Below are 17,649 nucleotides of genomic sequence, written 5' to 3' on the forward strand. Positions count from 1 at the left end.
TTTGCCTCTCTTTTGTGTTAGAGCCCAGAAATGGGATCTTATGTCTTTCTCTTTCTGGTTTAATTCATTTTTGATGAAGCATATTCTCAAATATCTTCCTGAGAATGAGTGCATGGAATTAAGTTTTTGAGAATCTGCATGCATGTCTAAAAATGTTTACTTAATCTTTACACATAATTGATAATTTGCCTGGGTACAGAATCCTGGCTACAAAATATCTTTCCTCACAGTTCTGATATTTTCTCTATTGGCTTCCAGCTTTGAGAGTCTGTGTTGAGGACTTCGTGACACTATGATGTCCGATCCATTATGTAAGGTGTTTTTTTCCTCTGGAAGCTTTTAGAACCTGTTTAGAATACTGGTATTCTGAAATCGATGAGGATAGGACTTGAGTCTTTTTTTCATTTAGTTGTTCTGGTACTTGGTAGGCCCTTTCAATTCAGATGCTCATGCCCTTCAGTTACAGGAAGTTTCCTTGTATTATTGCTTTGGCAATTACCTTCCATGTGTTTTACTCTGTTCTCTCTTTCAAATGCCCAACCTCCTCATTTAACCTCTGACTTTTCAAACTCTTCTCCCTGTTTACCATCCATCTTTTTGTTTTGATCTACTGAAAGATTTAAATATAATAGTTTTTATCTCCTACGAGCTATTTAAAAGTTTCTCTCATCCTATCCCTCAAGTAGGAGTAGTATTGCAATCATAATATAATTACATTTTGAGCCCTAGATTCTTCATCTGATTCTTGTTTCACTATAACAACAGGAAAATCATAATTTTCAGGTGGTCCACTGTTTTCTTGTTTTATTCGGATTGGCTCCAACATGACCACTGGGACTTTGTGTGTAGAATCAGCTCCTGCTGGTTTGCTGGAAGAGCCAGAGCTATAAGTATAAGAAAAAAAGAAAGAAAGAAAGAAAAAAAAAAAAAATCTAAGAAAGCTACCTTAAGTATCTTAAAACAAGGTATAATAATAGCTTTTCAGAGTAATGCTGTATCTTCACAGCAATAGTAACTATGTTACATCAGCAATAAATGATACATAACTGAAATGCATCTGCTGTATGCAGAACAGTTTCATTTATGTATAAAAAATGTTCCACATATTAACCTATCAAAATGGTTACATTGGGCTTCCCTGGTGGCGCAGTGGTTGAGAGTCTGCCTGCCAATGCAGGGGACACGGGTTCAAGCCCTGGTCTGGGAAGATCCCACATGCCGCGGAGCAACTGGGCTCGTGAGCCACAATTACTGAGCCTGCGCGTCTGGAGCCTGTGCCTCGCAACAAGAGAGGCTGCGATAGTGAGAGGCCCGCGCACCGTGATGAAGAGTGGCCCCCACTTGCCACAACTAGAGAAAGCCCTCGCACAGAAACGAAGACCCAACACAGCCATAAATAAATAAATTAAACCTTATTTAAAAAAAAAAAAAGGTTACATTACATACCTGGAAAGGTATTTAAATAAATTTAAATAAAACCTGAATTAAAACTGACTTCAATATCCTGAGGCTCTAAAATTGGGCAGCCATATCTTAGAACTATCTTAGAATTAGCATCTTTTTTTTTTAGGATTTTCCTTTCCTTCTCTAGTCAGTGACAAAGAGAAGTCTAGGCTCACATTAACGATTTATTGTCACAAAGTGTGAAGATAATTAACTAGGTTCATAATTTACTGGTGTTCTGCTATTTAAAAAAATGTAGTGCAACAAAAAAGCCATTTACAGATAGCTACTATGTTCTCACAGGATTAAAGGCAAACTTTTCCCCTTCAGAGTATGCTACTTCCATACAATTAGGAAAGTAAGAATTGGGTTCACTATCTAGGAGAAATTTGCAAGCATTATGAGTGGGTGTGTAACACAGTAATTTAAAATACAATTTCAACAACTGTAAAACAGAATCAATGTTTGGTTATTAGAAATGTCAGAACACCAATTTTAGTATAAAATTATTATTTGTTTTCCCTAAGTTTTTATTTGTGCATGTTCCTATATAGTGCAGTGTGTTACACACACTTCATTTCTGTTTTTTCCTTGCTATTATACTAAAGGCAAACGTACTTTCTTATTTTCAACAAATAAACATTTTTGTATCTTTAAAGATAAAATTGTACTCTACTAAACCCATTGATTTACTACATTAACATATAATATATAATAATTATTAAACATTTAACTTAAAAGTTAAAAATAAGGGAAATTGCTTAAAATGTATTGAGTACCAAAGCATGCTGAACACTGGCGAGAGAAATCTAGTTACAGATTTTATAGACTAGAGAATAAGTTAAGTTAAGTCAGTTTACCTTCCTCGGCTCCCAACGCTGGAGGCACTAGGTGAACGTATTGGTGGGTGTACACTTGTCATAGTAACAGGTCCTGAGATCATACACATTCGTAAAATGAATTAATAACTGTATTTAATTCCTACTGAACGTTCTCACTTAGCACTACATTGAAACTGGAAACACATAATGAAACTATATAAAACAAGAGTAGTTGTTGAACTCCCAGCACAGTCTAAAGTCCCCCTAAACTGGCAGGGCTGTTCAACCTCAGCAGTACTGACATCTGGGGCCAGATAATTCTTTGATGTGGGGGGCTGTCTGTGCATCGTAAGGATGTTGAGCAGCACCCTCGGCCTCTACAGTTATTAGATGCCATAGCACCTCTACATACTTAGCAACCAGGGGTGTGACAATCAGAAATGTCTCCAAACACTGTCGAATGTCCCATGTTAGAGTAACCAGGGTAGGAGCTTAGTGAGGACACTAGTGCCGGCAGAAACTACAGAGGACAATAAAAAGTTGGTAGGGCTGGTATAAAAGCAGTCCAAGAGAGAAAGCCCCACAGAGGCTAATTAATGGAAGACACTGAAGCAATGCATAGAAGATACTTTGTCCCTTGCCTGACACAGAGTTAGTACTGGATAAACGTTAGCTTTAGTAATAGTGCCAAAATGGCTTCCAGAAATGTTTTGTCAAATTATACTCCCACCACCTATGTATCAGAGCATTTGTCCCATCACATCCTCATCAATGAGTATTTTCACTATTTAAATCTTTGCTTATTCAATAGTTAGAAATTATGTCTTTTTGATTTTATGACGACTACTGGTGAGATGGAACCACCCATCTTTCTTCCTCTCCCCTGTTTTACTGACTAAATGTATTTCCTCTTTAGGGAATAATCTACTCATGTCCTTTTGCAATACAGTGTACTTTCCTTATTAATCTGTATGAACTTGTTACATAATTAAAAAGTTTCTCTACCACATTTTGTCAACAATTTCCTTTCAGTTTGTTTAAGTTTTAAATAAGTACCTCCTTTAAAATTCGACAACTGCTTAATTATGCTTGTATAACTGGTGAATGGCATAAGAAATTCTCCTCTTTCCTTATTTTGGTCTAAGGCATCTAATTTGCCAAGGTCTCTGCGAGTAGCATTAGTCAGAGTGCTTCTCTCTTGGAGGAAATAAGTAGTTGTGTCCAAAATTCTTGAACACAATTAAACAGCGAAAAAAACCACCAAAAAGAGTGATTGTCACTGATAAATTTTGATGTTAGGAAAATTCCATGCAAAGAGAGATGATACTACAGGCAAATTATCAAAAAGAGAAAGTACAATACTAATTTCCTCCTGGGAGCACTATAGTGCCCATAAGTTCTATTCAAATTGAAAATGTACAGAGGTTTAACTTTTGCTTCCCACTTCGAAAGTACATTAATTTTAAAGAGTACCCAAAACATAGACCCATTTTAATCATCCAACAGAAAAAGGGAGGAGGCGTAGGGTGATTTATTTTTTTAATTATTATAAATAGAATAAAAACTGAAAAAAAAAAACACTAATAAAAATTTTAAAAAGCCCACTTTACCTGCAAGGCCTGGAGATGGCACTGATGAATTCGGTGACTGGACGGTTCTGTTTGAGGGTGGTCTCGGCTGGCCATGATCTGTACTAGTATCTTTCCTCACAATATTGTCCAGCATAATAGTACTTGAGCAGTCAATCTGATAAGAAATCATTTCATGGCATCGTGACTTTGCAAGTTAAAAGCTACTTTAAATTTATAAGAAACTTTAATAGTTTAATTATTATCAGATAATAAAACATGTAAATATCATATTTGAGAAGTTCTGATCCATACTTTCCCCATAAACAACCTTGAAAAAAAGCTTTCACACTTCTTAATATTTCACCTTAGTAAATATACTGAGTCACACTATTTCAGAAGTCATGAGCCAGGAGAAAAGACTATTGTGTGCTACACCCTTAAAAATTAAAACAAAATTATAAAAAGTAATTCTAATAATGTTTCTTAATTTATTTAAAAATAATAAAAGGTACCAATTTAAAAAAAAAGCAAACTTGGTGAGAAGAGTAGCACAGTTTCACATTTTGCAAATTTCTTTATTGTCTGGCTTAGTAACAGCCAACTGGAAACTTGTATCTTTTACTCAGTCTGCTGAGATGTGTGGTTTTGGCTGAAGAATAAGAAGAAAATCTGGTCTTACACAGAGAGGACCTTGTAGAGCCTCTGAAAAGGTTGTACGGACCCCCATGTCCTTGGCCCACACTTTGAGAACTGATGCTCTGGTATGCACTAGATTGATGAAACAAGTCTACACATAACACATTTTCAGAACACTAATCTCACTTAAATACATTCTTAATGTTTGGTAGGAAAAAACTGATCCCTTAGAGATTCCTGCTTTAATGCAACAGGTATACAAATAATTGACTGCTTTCCTAATTGACTGCTAAGCTAAAATATTGATAAATTTCTACTGAATAAGACTTTAATACTTTAGATGCAAATATTTTTAAAAAATTTTTTATTGAAGAATAGTTCAATTACAATGTTGTGTTAATTTCTGCTGTACAGAAAAGTGATTCAGTTATTCATATATATATTGTTTTCGATATTCTTTTCCATTATGGTTTATCACAGGAAACTGAATATAGTTCTCTGTGCTATGCAGCAGAACTTTGTTGCTTATCCATTTCTATATATACCAGTTTGCATCTGCTAATCCCAAACTCCCAATCCAACCCTCACCCACCCCCCTTTAGATGCAAGTATTTTTAATGCTTAAATATACCATTTATTCCCCAAGAACGTTTTTGTGATTAAAATCCAATTTAATAGTTCCAGCCTTTCTCAATCAAGATTCTCCAAGAGAATTAAGTCCTACAGTCCGAAGGCATAGACTGTATATAATGAATTTACTTCTCACCTCTGCATCTAGAATGGTACTAGTTATGAACGATCTTTGGGAGGACTGAGGAAATAGTCACTCAAATCAGTTTCTTTATTCTGTGGTTCAGATGAGGAATTTCAGTTGAGAAAGGCTGGTGGACAAAGGGTCATCTGTATCCGAGGACTGCAGAGGAAAATTTACTTTCTGTGGGTCCTCTTTCAGTAGGGGAAGGAGGAAGTACACAGGGTAATTTATGTTTAATATTCTTTGGGCACTACCTTGGTCAATACTTTTCGGAGTGCAAAATGTACTGGAATGACTAAATTTGTTAGATCTTAATGTAAAAAAAGTTATTTACATTGTGGAATAATCCTAAAAGCTAAAATAAAATTATAGGAATGACACAAAAAAAGTTTTCCTATCAATCGCCTATGCATGAAAAATACATGTACTCTACCCATTTAAAGTATAAACAATTATTTTAAAAATGAAATAACATTGGTAAGGTAAATGATGCAACTTTTAGGAAATATTAGTTGATCTCAGTAACTTGAAAAACAAACTAAATAATACAAAATTTTAGATTCCTTCACATCCTACAAGATTTCTTAAAAGTTTTTAATGTCTGTATGAGTGATTACCTTAAGCTTATAAGATGAGAAAAGGTAAAACAAGTATCAACTTATGTATAAAGATTTGTTTATTCAATGTTATATTTTCTGCCTTTGAAAAAGAGTTTTTAAAAAGTCATACTGTGGGACTTCCCTGGTGGCGCAGTGGTTAAGAATCCACCTGCCAATGCAGGGGACACGGGTTCGAGCCCTGGTCCGGGAAGATCCCACATGCCGCGGAGCAACTGAGCCCGTGCGCCACAACTACTGAGCCTGAGCTCTAGAGCCCGCGAGCCACAACTACTGAGCCCTTGTGCCACAACTACTGAAGCCCGCGCACCTAGAGCCCATGCTCTGCAACAAGAGAAGCCACTGCAATGAGAAGCCTGCCCACCGCAACAAAGAGTAGCCCCCGCTTGCCACAACTAGAGAAAGCCCTCACGCAATAACGAGGACCTCACGCAGCCAAAAATAAATAAATAAAATAAATAAATTTATTAAAAAAAAAAAAAAAGTCATACTGACAAAGAGCTTAGAGGGTAAATGTATTTAATTTAAATAAAAATGAAATCAGAGGTAATTTTGCACTGGTTAGTAAATGTTATCATTTCTATTATTATTACGATGATTTTTATTTGAGGGGAGTTTTTCCTGTGCCAGGCACTGGGCTTTATTTGCATTAGCTCATTGAGTCTTTTTTTTTTTTAACATCTTTATTGGAGTATAATTGCTTTACAGTGGTGTGTTAGTTTCTGCTTTACAACAAAGTGAATCAGCTATACATATACATATATCCCCATATCTCCTCCCTCTTGTGTCTCCCTCTCACCCACCCTATCCCACCCCTCTAGGTGGTCACAAAGTACCAAGCTGATCTCCCTGTGCTATGCGGCTGCTTCCCACTAGCTATCTATTTTACATTTGGTAGTGTATATATGTCCATGCCACTCCCTCACTTCATCCCAGCTTACCCTTCCCCCTCCCCATGTCCTCAAGTCCATTCTCTACGTCTGTGTCTTTATTCCTGTCCTGCCCTTAGGTTCTTCAGAACTAATTTTTTTTTTTTTGATTCCATATATACGTGTTAGCATACGGTATTTGTTTTTCTCTTCCTGACTTACTTCACTCTGTGTGACAGACTCTAGGTCCATCCACCTCACTACAAATAACTCAATTTCGTTTCTTTTTATGGCTGAGTAATATTCCATTGTATATATGTGCCACATCTTCTTTATCCATTCATCTGTCGATGGACACTTAGGTTGCTTCCATGTCCTGGCTATTGTAAACAGAGCTGCAATGAACATTGTGGTACATGACTCTTTTTGAATTATGGTTTTCTCAGGGTACATTTCTATTACTAAACTTGTCTCCATCTCTTCTGGTGTCTTAAATGTTAGACTCCCTCTCTAACCTTATTCTATTGTAATATATCACATTCCAGCAATTCAACCTTCCAGTACCTCCTCCCATGTCCTCACCCCTTCCTTCCCAGCTTAGATTCCATAATCCATCACCATAATCATTCATTTACAAACACTTTAACTCCGGTGCCCTGAAAGACATTCTAGAGTATGTTCAAGGGTTAATATTAATCTTTTTATTATTCCTGCTGTTACCATATTTCTAAAAGATAAAACAACTTCTAAACACAAACGCACAGCCTATAATCCAACAAACCCATGCCTTTTACCAGATCCAAGTTCACTTAGAATTTTCGAAACAGATTCTTAGTATGAATTTTATGTATACTTACATCTGGAAGAGAAGGAAGATTATAGGGACCTCCCACGGGTGAGCTCAGATCAATCATAGGTGACCCAAAGGCCTTCCCATCACACCCTGCTGCACTAGTAATGGTGGGACTGGATGGAGTAGAGGACGTGCTGTTGGCAGGTGACGGGGTGGCCTGCCCACTGCTGATCTGCCACTGTGGTAGCAAGAAGGAAAGAAGAAAGGTTGTCTATCAGCAGGCCTGTGACATAAATTGTCCATCTAATCCCCGTTCCAGACACAAAACAAAGTAAAAGACACAGTCTGCTATTTGAATTCAACTGTAATTTAATGGGAAGGGGAGAGGACACAAGTATATATAATTTTCATTAATCCTGTCCAAACATAAAAAATAAAAAGGACTGATTTTTACCAGAAGACAACAGTTAGTATTCACAAGAAAACCACAGCACCCAATCTTGGAAAGCTTACACATATTGGAAAAGAAATATAAACATGTACAAAGCAACTTCAAGGTAGAGATGGAGGGCTGAAAACATACGTTTTCTTCTGTCCCTACCTGATACACCTGAAAGTAAAATGACAGTTAAGGGAATTTTTTTAAAAAAAGGCACTGACCCATAAAGACAAAGAAAACAGGGGAGGGGGCTTCCTTGGTGGCGCAGTGGTTGAGAATCTGCCTGCCAATGCAGGGGACACGGGTTCGAGCCCTGGTCTGGGAAGATCCCACATGCCGCGGAGCAACTAGGCCCGTGAGCCACAATTACTGAGCCTGCCCGTCTGGAGCCTGTGCTCCGCAACAAGAGAGGCCGCAATAGTGAGAGGCCCGTGCACCGCGATGAAGAGTGGCCCCCACTTGCCGCAACTAGAGAAAGCCCTCGCACAGAAACGAAGACCCAACACAGCCATAAATAAATAAATTAATTAATTAAAAAAAAAACAAACGGGAGAAGACAGAAATCACATTTTGGAAGCTGGAAGGCAAATGGACAAAAAGCAAATGAATTAGTCGTAGTCAATTGGATAAAGCTGAAATCTAAGCTGGCAGTGGGGAAAACAGAGAAGCAAATCAACATATATTGCAGAACCCCTAAGAGCTTGGGAATTAGAAGCATAAGAGGTGAAACTGGGGCTAAAAACAGGATGATCTGTTGAGAGTCTGTTTAAGAAGGATTAAATCTCACGTTCGTTTCCTACTTTACCTGTAGCTACCCCAAGATAATAAGGACTACCTCCACCTCTGCAAAAGAAGGCTGGAAATTAATTTTCTAGAATAGGTAAAACAGTCTTTGGGCTGACGAGCATTAGGCTCAGCTGAAGGCAGAAGTATTGCACATGGGCTTCCCGGGTGGCACAGTGGTTAAGAATCTGCCTGCCAATGCAGGGTACACGGGTTCGAGCCCTGGTCCGGGAAGATCCCACATGCCGCGGAGCAACTAAGCCCATGCGCCACAACTACTGAGCCTGTGCTCTAGAGCCCGTGAGCCACAACTACTGAGCCCACGTGCCACAACTACTGAAGCCCACATGCCTAGAGCCCGTGCTCTGCAACAAGAGAAGCCACCGCAATGAGAAGCTGGCACACCGCAAGGAAGAGTAGCCCCTGCTCGCCACGGCTAGAGAAAGCCTGTGCGCAGCAACAAAGACCCAACGCAGCCAAAAATAAATAAATAAATTAATTAATTAATTAAGGAAAAAAAGAAGCATTGCACTGAAAATGACGAGTAAGAAACCATACACACACTGAATGCCGAGCTTCCTGCCCACTCTGCCTCTGGGCTGCTAACAATCTTCTTCCCCCAGCTGGCTTCAATGAGTAGCCAGGCCCTGCATTTCAGGCATGAAACAGAAAGATCTTTTGCGAATTGGACCACTACCTATAGACAGTGACATTAGTAACTCTCCTAATAAACATGCCTAGCAGCCCTCACGTAAGAGTGAAATTCAGCCATCAAACGTTAGCCCCACACCCTGGCTTTCGGGTTTTTTTTTTTTTCTAAACACCCATTTCTCATACACAAACAGGTAATTAAGCATCAATAAACATCTGAGGAAACTCTTTGTCATTTATGTTAGAGGCTGAAATAAACACATTGGTAAAGGAATGCTATAAAGTATACAGAGATGAACCATGCTGCTATCTATACTTTACTTTGAAACCTATCAAAAAATGAGAAGGTTTGATTGACAGATGGATGGATAAATGGGTATATGGATAATAAGTGAGAAGGCAAATAGAGCAATCTGTCCCCTATACAACTCTTTCAACTTACTACGTTTGAAAATTTTTATAATAAAATATTGGGGGGAAAAAAGCCACTAAGAGGTATCTTAAGACTATGCAGGGGGAAAAACTCCCAAACTCAGTTTCATTTATATATGGACTACACAATATAGGGTGACAGTGATGGAAATATTCTAACTTTGAAAAATCTAATTTACATGCTCCACTGAAAAAACTAAGTAAAAAACCCTGTGAATATGAATGTCATCTTTACCACCTACCCACCCCTCGTATCCATCCACCTGTCTGTGTCTCTCTTTCTTCCTCCTTCCCTCCCCAGAATAAGCAGTTACAGTTGATGTGTATCCTTCCAGGTTTTTTCTATATATATGAGATTTAAAAAACAAAAACAAAACCACAAAATTGAGAATAACTCACAAAAAAATCTGACAAAGTTTTTTGCCGTGTAATATACTTCGGAGATCATATATAGATTACTGCCTTTTCTTAATAGCCAAAAAGCGCTTCCACTGTACAAGTATACTATAATTTGTTAAGCTACTCTATCAATTAAAACAAATTCCCCATTATCTTTTATCCTAGCTTGTTCATTTATTCATTCATGTTTAGACTTTTGACCAGGAAACATTTTTAAAAACCTTCTTAGAGTGCATGTCTACCCATTAAAAATAATACATAGGGAAGAGGTAAGGAAACATTTGAGTACCCAGAATGTGCCAGGTGCTTTTATATACACTAGCACTAAGTCTCAGCACAACTCTGCAAGGTACTCACTCACTCTATAGTGGGGGCAAAGGAGATTTTAAAGAGTACACTTGTACAAGGCCACTAAAGTATTAGGAAAATAAACAGAATTTAAGACCAAACTGCAGTCTGGTCCCTTTTCACCTCACCTCTAATGATGAAACAGAGATAGGTATAAATTTTATTAAAAATAATTAAAATATTATTTTAGAAAGTATTAATATTTTATCGAAACCAAACTAATTATAAACATATACACACACACACTTAGCATGTGTATTTTTGGAATATTACTTTCAAATCATTTGATTAAAATGAATGTCACAGAATTATGGGAATAGCATCATATTCTTTATTTCGGCCTTGGCAAAAAAATTAAACTGAAATCAATCTACTAGTCATAAGCTGGAAAGGCTTGACACAAGTACTTGGAGAAGACAAAGCACTGGGAGAACTTTTTAAAACAGTGTTAACACCTAAAAAATATTTTTACCTGAAAACACTAAGAATATATATATAATATATATTATAAATTTATATAATACAAATATAAATTATAACTTAGATAAATATTAAACCTTCTAAGAGTTAATATATAACCTTAAATATTAAACTTTATCAGATGTATATGTACTACATATTAAAACTGTGTGATACTAAGTTGGTGTCCAAGAAGTCTCCTTAAAACACTTTGAAGATTTGTTTATTGGTCTCTCTTTAAGTATGCAATCTGTATTTGTTAGAATAATTCTGTCTTAGGAAATTTAATGCACTCACCTAAAAGCTACACACATTAACACTGAAAAATTCATACCTATGACTCACCGATTATCCTGATCCTTCACTTCTGTGTAAGTGGCTTGATTTCTCTTGTTAATTACAAAGCATCAAGATCCTTTCTCTTAGCTTTGTCTCTATAGGGCTGTCTGTAATAAACTTTGTAATCCACATTTATTTAAAAAAGGAAAAAGCTTACTCTTGCTCTTTATGACCATTGCTCTATCCATAAATTCAATGTGATTTGGAAGTAGAGAGAAGCAGAACAAGCAACTGTGGAGAAGTAAATATATATACCTGTTTTATGGCTTGTTGAGCCAGGAAAGCCATCTGCAGGGGGTTGGGCTTTATCGCTTGTCGTGGCATATTCTGGTTTGGTGGATATCTTAGCTGTTGAGGATGAGGAGGAAGAACTGGTCCATTGGGTTTGGGGCTGTGATTTTGAAAATTTATCAAACGTGGAGGAGGTTGCTGGAAAAAAAGAAATTTAACCAACTCAGTGACAATCATCTCCTGAAAGACAAATTATAAAGAACTCTATTTTATAACTTTTACAGAAAGACAGCAATTCTATCACAGATGAATCATTTATTAAAATTACAATAAGGGTACGGAGGGAGGGGACAGCCTTCCAGAATGTGTATAAGCAATTTAAAGAAAAGAAGTTTTATTAGGAAAGACCCATGGGAGAGGATTTTCCAGCTGCAAGTAGGTTAAACTAGGATTAGATCTAGGCCACACTGGCAAGTAGGGAAAATTTGTCTTTGGTATTCTTCTAAGTCCCTGATGGTTATATTCTGCAAAGAATTGCCCTCTTCAATCTTCCTAAAATAATGTGATGGTAGAATAATAATTGCTAACATTTACTGAGTAGTTATTACATGTCAGGTACTACTTTAAGTGCTTTACATGTGTTAACCCATTTAATCTTCACAATGATCCACTAAGGTAGGGATTACCTCTGTTTTACAAAAAAGGGAACTGAGATATAGAGAATTTAAATAACTTGTCCAAGATTAACAAAGATAGGAGGAATGGAGCTGAGATTTGAACTCACGTCCTCTGGCTCCAAGCAGTAAAACATAAATAATGAACAGATGAATATTAATAACATTTAAAAATTAACGAATCAGATCTTATTGAGATCAAACTATGTGCCAGGCATTGTGACTGGCATTTTACATGTGTTATCTCATTATTACCCTCCCCTCATTTTACAAATTAGGACACTAAACGTTAAAAAGCTGGGATAACTTGAAAAAAGTCACACAGCTCATTAAAGGCAGCACTAAGGCTTTAATCCAAAACTAGTCTGCCATTTCATTACCCAAACATGTTTTGGTGTTTAGCTGGGGGTTAAGGTACTAATTACAGCTTAGAGGATGAGTCTCTCTAAAAGAAAATAGATTTGGAAAGGACACCCTTCAAGGACAACACTGGTTGATTATAGGGCAGGGTAGGGGCTGGGAAGGCAAGCCTAGTTTGCTCAATAAATGCTACCCCCAGAAATTGAGACCAGTGTTCTAGAAAAAGGTAACCGTATATGCCAGTCTCACCTTGACTACCCAATTCTCTCTAAGGCTGGCAACTTATTGCAAAGTAAATACTTATTTTCAGGCTATCTTAACTGCATATGAATAAGAACTTCTCAGAAAGGGAACTATTAACTCCCACATTCAAGGTGGGAAAAATAAATGTGGAATTTATAAAGGCTGAAATAGCAACATCTTAAACTTTGACACTGTGAAGGCAGACAGCCATAAAGTGTAGCTCTGCCCTCGTTTTGTTCTTTTCCTTCTCCCATTTTTGGAATTCATCTCCTTTCCTGGGTAAATTACTTCTCTTTCCCCTCTCTTGCAAATTAGTTCGCACTGGGTTCACCGTCAATAACTTTCAAGAGTGACCAGCAATTACAGACCCAATGAAAAGTAGATTTAAATACCATTTCAAGATCAAGGGAAATTCTTGAAATTCTATTCTTCTGGGTGAAGAACAGAAAAATATTAGAGAAAAAGAGAAAATGAAAAAATCTTATAGAAGCGTAAGCCTGAAGCCATAGCAATTCTCTTTGATTCTTCTATTAAAGTTTTGTGACTTGAAGGGTTTTATATCAATAGAAACACAAACAGAGAAGAATTGGGGAATCATAGTGGAAAACTTCTAAGTTAATCAAAGAGACAATTTTTTAAAAAGTGGAAAAGCACCCAAAATGATCCTTAAGGGAGAACAAAAGTAGTTATAGAAGTCTTTTGCCTACCCCTGCCCTGAGATTTATATATTGATTAAGTCAAGAAATGACACTTGATGCCAGAGTACTGTACTCTGTGAAAAATCAGTGTGGGACTGGATGTCAACTCTCCCATCAAGGAATCCCAGTGTGGTGAGATGTAAGGTGATTTTTCTTTCCTCTCCCAAACTGTTATAGTTGATTGAGTTAATTTCTAAGAACACTGTGACAGGAAAAGCAACTTGAAAGAATAAGACTAGCAACTAGTTATGAGCATAAAAGAAATAGCAAAACCAGTGTTATTTTAATTAAATGGAATCAATTAATTTGCAAGAAGGAAAAAAGGGAGAGAATAGAGAAATAATTGAGAGCTTAAGCAAACTGACATATAATCATCAGTATCCTCACCTTCACTCTAAATACTTTTATTATTACAGGTTTTAATTTTATTCTAGGTCAGTATAACCACAAAGCATAGCAGATGTCTTTCTAACATCCACCCACTGTTTAGGAAAATTAATGTATACATATGAATGAGAGTTATCTCCAGAGTAGTAAATCTAGCCCAGGAGTGAGAACCATTATGTATAAAATAACATACTTAGATCTAACAAACTTAGGCCTGTCCATTAGAGTATGATAGAGTATACTGTACACCGCTCAATAAACAGAGATGCATAATGTTTATCAAGTTCGTACCACTCAGTCATATAACTATGTATTCTAGCTCTGTATCGCACAACTCTTTAATCATTCAGATTACACGGCTAATCTTCAGAGGAAGAAGAAATAGGGAACTATTGTATAAGTGATTTTTAGAAGCAGGCCTTTAAATTGACCTGGGTCCTATTGGACAGATGTAGAGTATGATTTGAACACCCTCACAAGGAGGCACACATACACCCTGCTTACAGACAGATATTTTCCCACATATATATATGCAAATAAACTGTTAGAAAACTAAGAAAGCAGGTGGGTAAGGCAGTGTGAAAGTTTACAGATGAGGGAAAATTGATGAGTGAAAAATGTAGGAGTGGGTATTTGGCACAGGAAAGATAAAATGAGAGATGAGAGTACTGGAAGAAAGTTCAGGAGTCATTGAGAGGAGACAAAAAGAGTGGTGTGTGAGGTAATGACCAAAAGATGAGAAAATTACTTTACAGTTGATCTTTGAACAACACAACATGGGTTTGAACTGTGCAGGTTCACCTAGACATGGATTTTTTTCAATAGTGAATACTTCAGTACCACACAGTCCGTGGTTGGTTGAATCCTCAGATGCAGAACAGTGGATATGGAGGAACCGCAGAGAGAGAGGGCCAACTATAAGTTATGCATGGATTTTCAACTATATGGAGGGTTAGCGCTTCTAACCCCTGCATTGTTCAAGGGTCAAATGTACTGATAAGTGGGAAAATTAGGCTGTATAATAAAGATTGTACTTTATATATATCATATAGCAGTAAATCCTAGAGAGAAATAATAAGATCAAAAGCAAATTTCTGAGATAAGCAGGCTAAAGGCTCGATCAAGGTCACTTCTGGTTTGTCACTGCTTATATAAAAAACTGTTTGAGAATGTGCCCAAGTCATGTAGTATCTATTAAAATGCCTCAGTTCTTCACTCCTTAGTGAAAAGGGAATTAATACAAATGATGGATTTATCTTATTTCAGGTTAATTATGTATTAAATAAAAAATCACTTTAACATCTCTCGGACACTTAAGATAAATAATAATCAGGCAAATGCTTAGCACTAGTCACTGAACAAGTAATTATTTTCTCTCTCTTTTCCTCCTCACATTTATCTTCAGAACAATTTGGGTGCTCTGCAGTCTACCTGCAATATGTCACCCTGCAGCCTGCAGAGGTAGTGACAAAATTATTCCTCAATTTTCTTAACAAAATCTCAACTCTGCCAGTTGCACTCCTGATATCGAAAGCATACATGTCTTTTCCCATTGAACACTCACCAAACAAAGACCTCTTAAATTGCTTGTTATTTACTTCCTTTTAAAACCTGGGTTAAAACAAAGTTCAAGAGGAATAATCAACTGGTCATACTAATATTCTCCTGGATTTGACATGCCTTCTTAATCAAATTACTAGACAGCCATAAACTTCAAATACATCACACCTCAGGCCTTCACAGAAGCAATTTAACAAAATCAGAATCTACATATGCCCACAACTTTTATTCAGGGTTGAAATAAGAGTCCTATGAAGGGCTTCCCTGGTGGCGCAGTGGTTGAGAATCTGCCTGCCAATGCAGGGGACACGGGTTCGAGCCCTGGTCTGGGAGGATCCCACATGCCACGGAGCAACTGGGCCCGTGTGCCACAGTTACTGAGCCTGCACGTCTGGAGCCTGTGCTCCGCAACAAGAGAGGCCGCGATAGTGAGAGGCCCGTGCACCACGATGAAGAGTGGCCCCCACTTGCCACAACTAGAGAAAGCCCTCGCACAGAAACGAAAGACCCAACACAGCCATAAATAAATAAATAAATAAATAAAAATTAAAAAAAAAAAAAAAAAAAGAAAGTCCTATGAAGATCATCTGTTTTGTAAAACTGCTACCAAAAAATGCTATTATGCATTTAATTGCTTTTTCATAAAGAACCACATTATATATTCCTCTTAGTGCTAAAAAAATACTAGTAAAAAATTTCTCCTTTAATGGCATGTTCCTTTTAATCAAATAATATAGATATTATTCCTGTTTCTTCTTTGTTTGGCTGACAAAAAATTGAGCTAAGTCTTGCTCTCAAGCATAATGAGAACCCTTAGCTTAGTTCTGTGTGCTTTATTTGAGTATTCTTAACACTTATTAATCCCTATGCCATTTCATTTGTGTCATTTACTGTGAATCAGTTAAAATTCTTCTGAGAAATAGGGAGTATAAATTAATAAATAAAAGTAACTGAAAATAACAGACAATTTGTATGGATTAAAATAAGAATGGTTCATGGAACATTTGCTCAGAAATAAAGTTTGAAAACGGTAAACTTCTAACGAATCACACCCTTGCCCTTTTCTATTTCATTTTGTCCTAGTTTCTAAGATGCAATGTGATTTTCTAAACACTGCATCCTTACAGAGAACAGATAACCTAAAGTATTAGTCATCCTGAAGCACTAATATAAGAATTATGAGTTACAGGTACACAACTTTTCCCATCAATCATATACATTGGTTATTTAGGAATGCAATCATTTATCCTCTTATAATCTGAAGATGAAAGAGAGCAGATGAGAATAGATGTCCCAATTAAATAAACCATTAATTTCTTTTTGAGAAGGGCTAAAATCTAGAGTTAAATCAGGGATCCTTAATGTGATAAATTTTTATAAATTCATATATTTAAGTCATGGATGAAAGATGCCTTAGTTATTTTAGGAGCTGCTGAATACAACTGTACTATAATTATCTAAGTTAGGACAGGCCTGCTTCCAAATTTACCTGATGAGAGATGGAAGGTTGCTGGATGGGCCCCTGCATTCTAGGGTTTGGTAAACCCACAGGTGCTGGCCTCCGTTGCACCTGTTGCCTCTGAGCCATTACCTGTTGCTGCATATGCTGGAGTCGTAATTGAGCTAGGCTGATCTGTGTTGGAAACTTGGATAACTGGTTTGAAGATAAACCACCTGGTGGCTGTGAATTCTGTTCCATGACAGGATTCTGCTTAGGCATTTGTGGTTGACTCTCTTTATCTTCGATTACTAAAGAACCTAATTAAAGAGAAAAGGTTAAGTTCTAAAGATTTTCTGGTAGTGAAATACCATATTTTGTAAGGCTATTTTTACTGATCTTCAGGATTGCCAAGGAACTTCTTTTTCTCTCAGGAACCCTTTATACTCTTAAAAATAGAAACCCCAAAGAGCTTCTGTTTATGTAGGTTCTATCAATCAAAATTTACCATATTCGAAACTAAAAATGAGAATTAAAAACATTTTTCCTCACTAATTCATTTAAAAGTGACAACCCATAATACATTTTTATGAAAAAATACTTATTTTCAAAAAAATGTAGTGAAGAGTGGCGCTATTTTACATTTTCAAACATCTCTTTAAATATCTGGCTTAATGGCTGAACTCTCATACCTGTTTCTGCAT

General features: G+C 36.8%; 1 protein-coding gene across 2 annotated transcripts in view; it reads right to left on the reverse strand.

Moving 5' to 3' along the window:
• TRIM24 (tripartite motif containing 24) overlaps window positions 1-17,649 on the reverse strand; it is a 93,894-nt gene that overhangs the window by 10,145 nt on the left and 66,100 nt on the right. The window contains exons 9-14 of one of the 2 annotated variants that reach the window (XM_059933285.1): window positions 17,099-17,265; window positions 11,610-11,783; window positions 7,569-7,742; window positions 3,875-4,010; window positions 2,304-2,376; window positions 716-884 (exon numbers count right to left, since the gene is read on the reverse strand). In XM_059933285.1, coding sequence (XP_059789268.1) covers window positions 716-884; window positions 2,304-2,376; window positions 3,875-4,010; window positions 7,569-7,742; window positions 11,610-11,783; window positions 17,099-17,265 — 893 coding nt within the window. Of the gene's footprint in view, window positions 1-715; window positions 885-2,303; window positions 2,377-3,874; window positions 4,011-7,568; window positions 7,743-11,609; window positions 11,784-16,996; window positions 17,266-17,649 lie in introns of both variants that reach the window. The other variant, XM_059933284.1, reaches the window with a different exon arrangement.

This window comes from Balaenoptera ricei, chromosome 9 (assembly GCF_028023285.1).
Source record: "Balaenoptera ricei isolate mBalRic1 chromosome 9, mBalRic1.hap2, whole genome shotgun sequence".
In the NCBI taxonomy this organism is placed as follows: domain Eukaryota; kingdom Metazoa; phylum Chordata; class Mammalia; order Artiodactyla; family Balaenopteridae; genus Balaenoptera; species Balaenoptera ricei.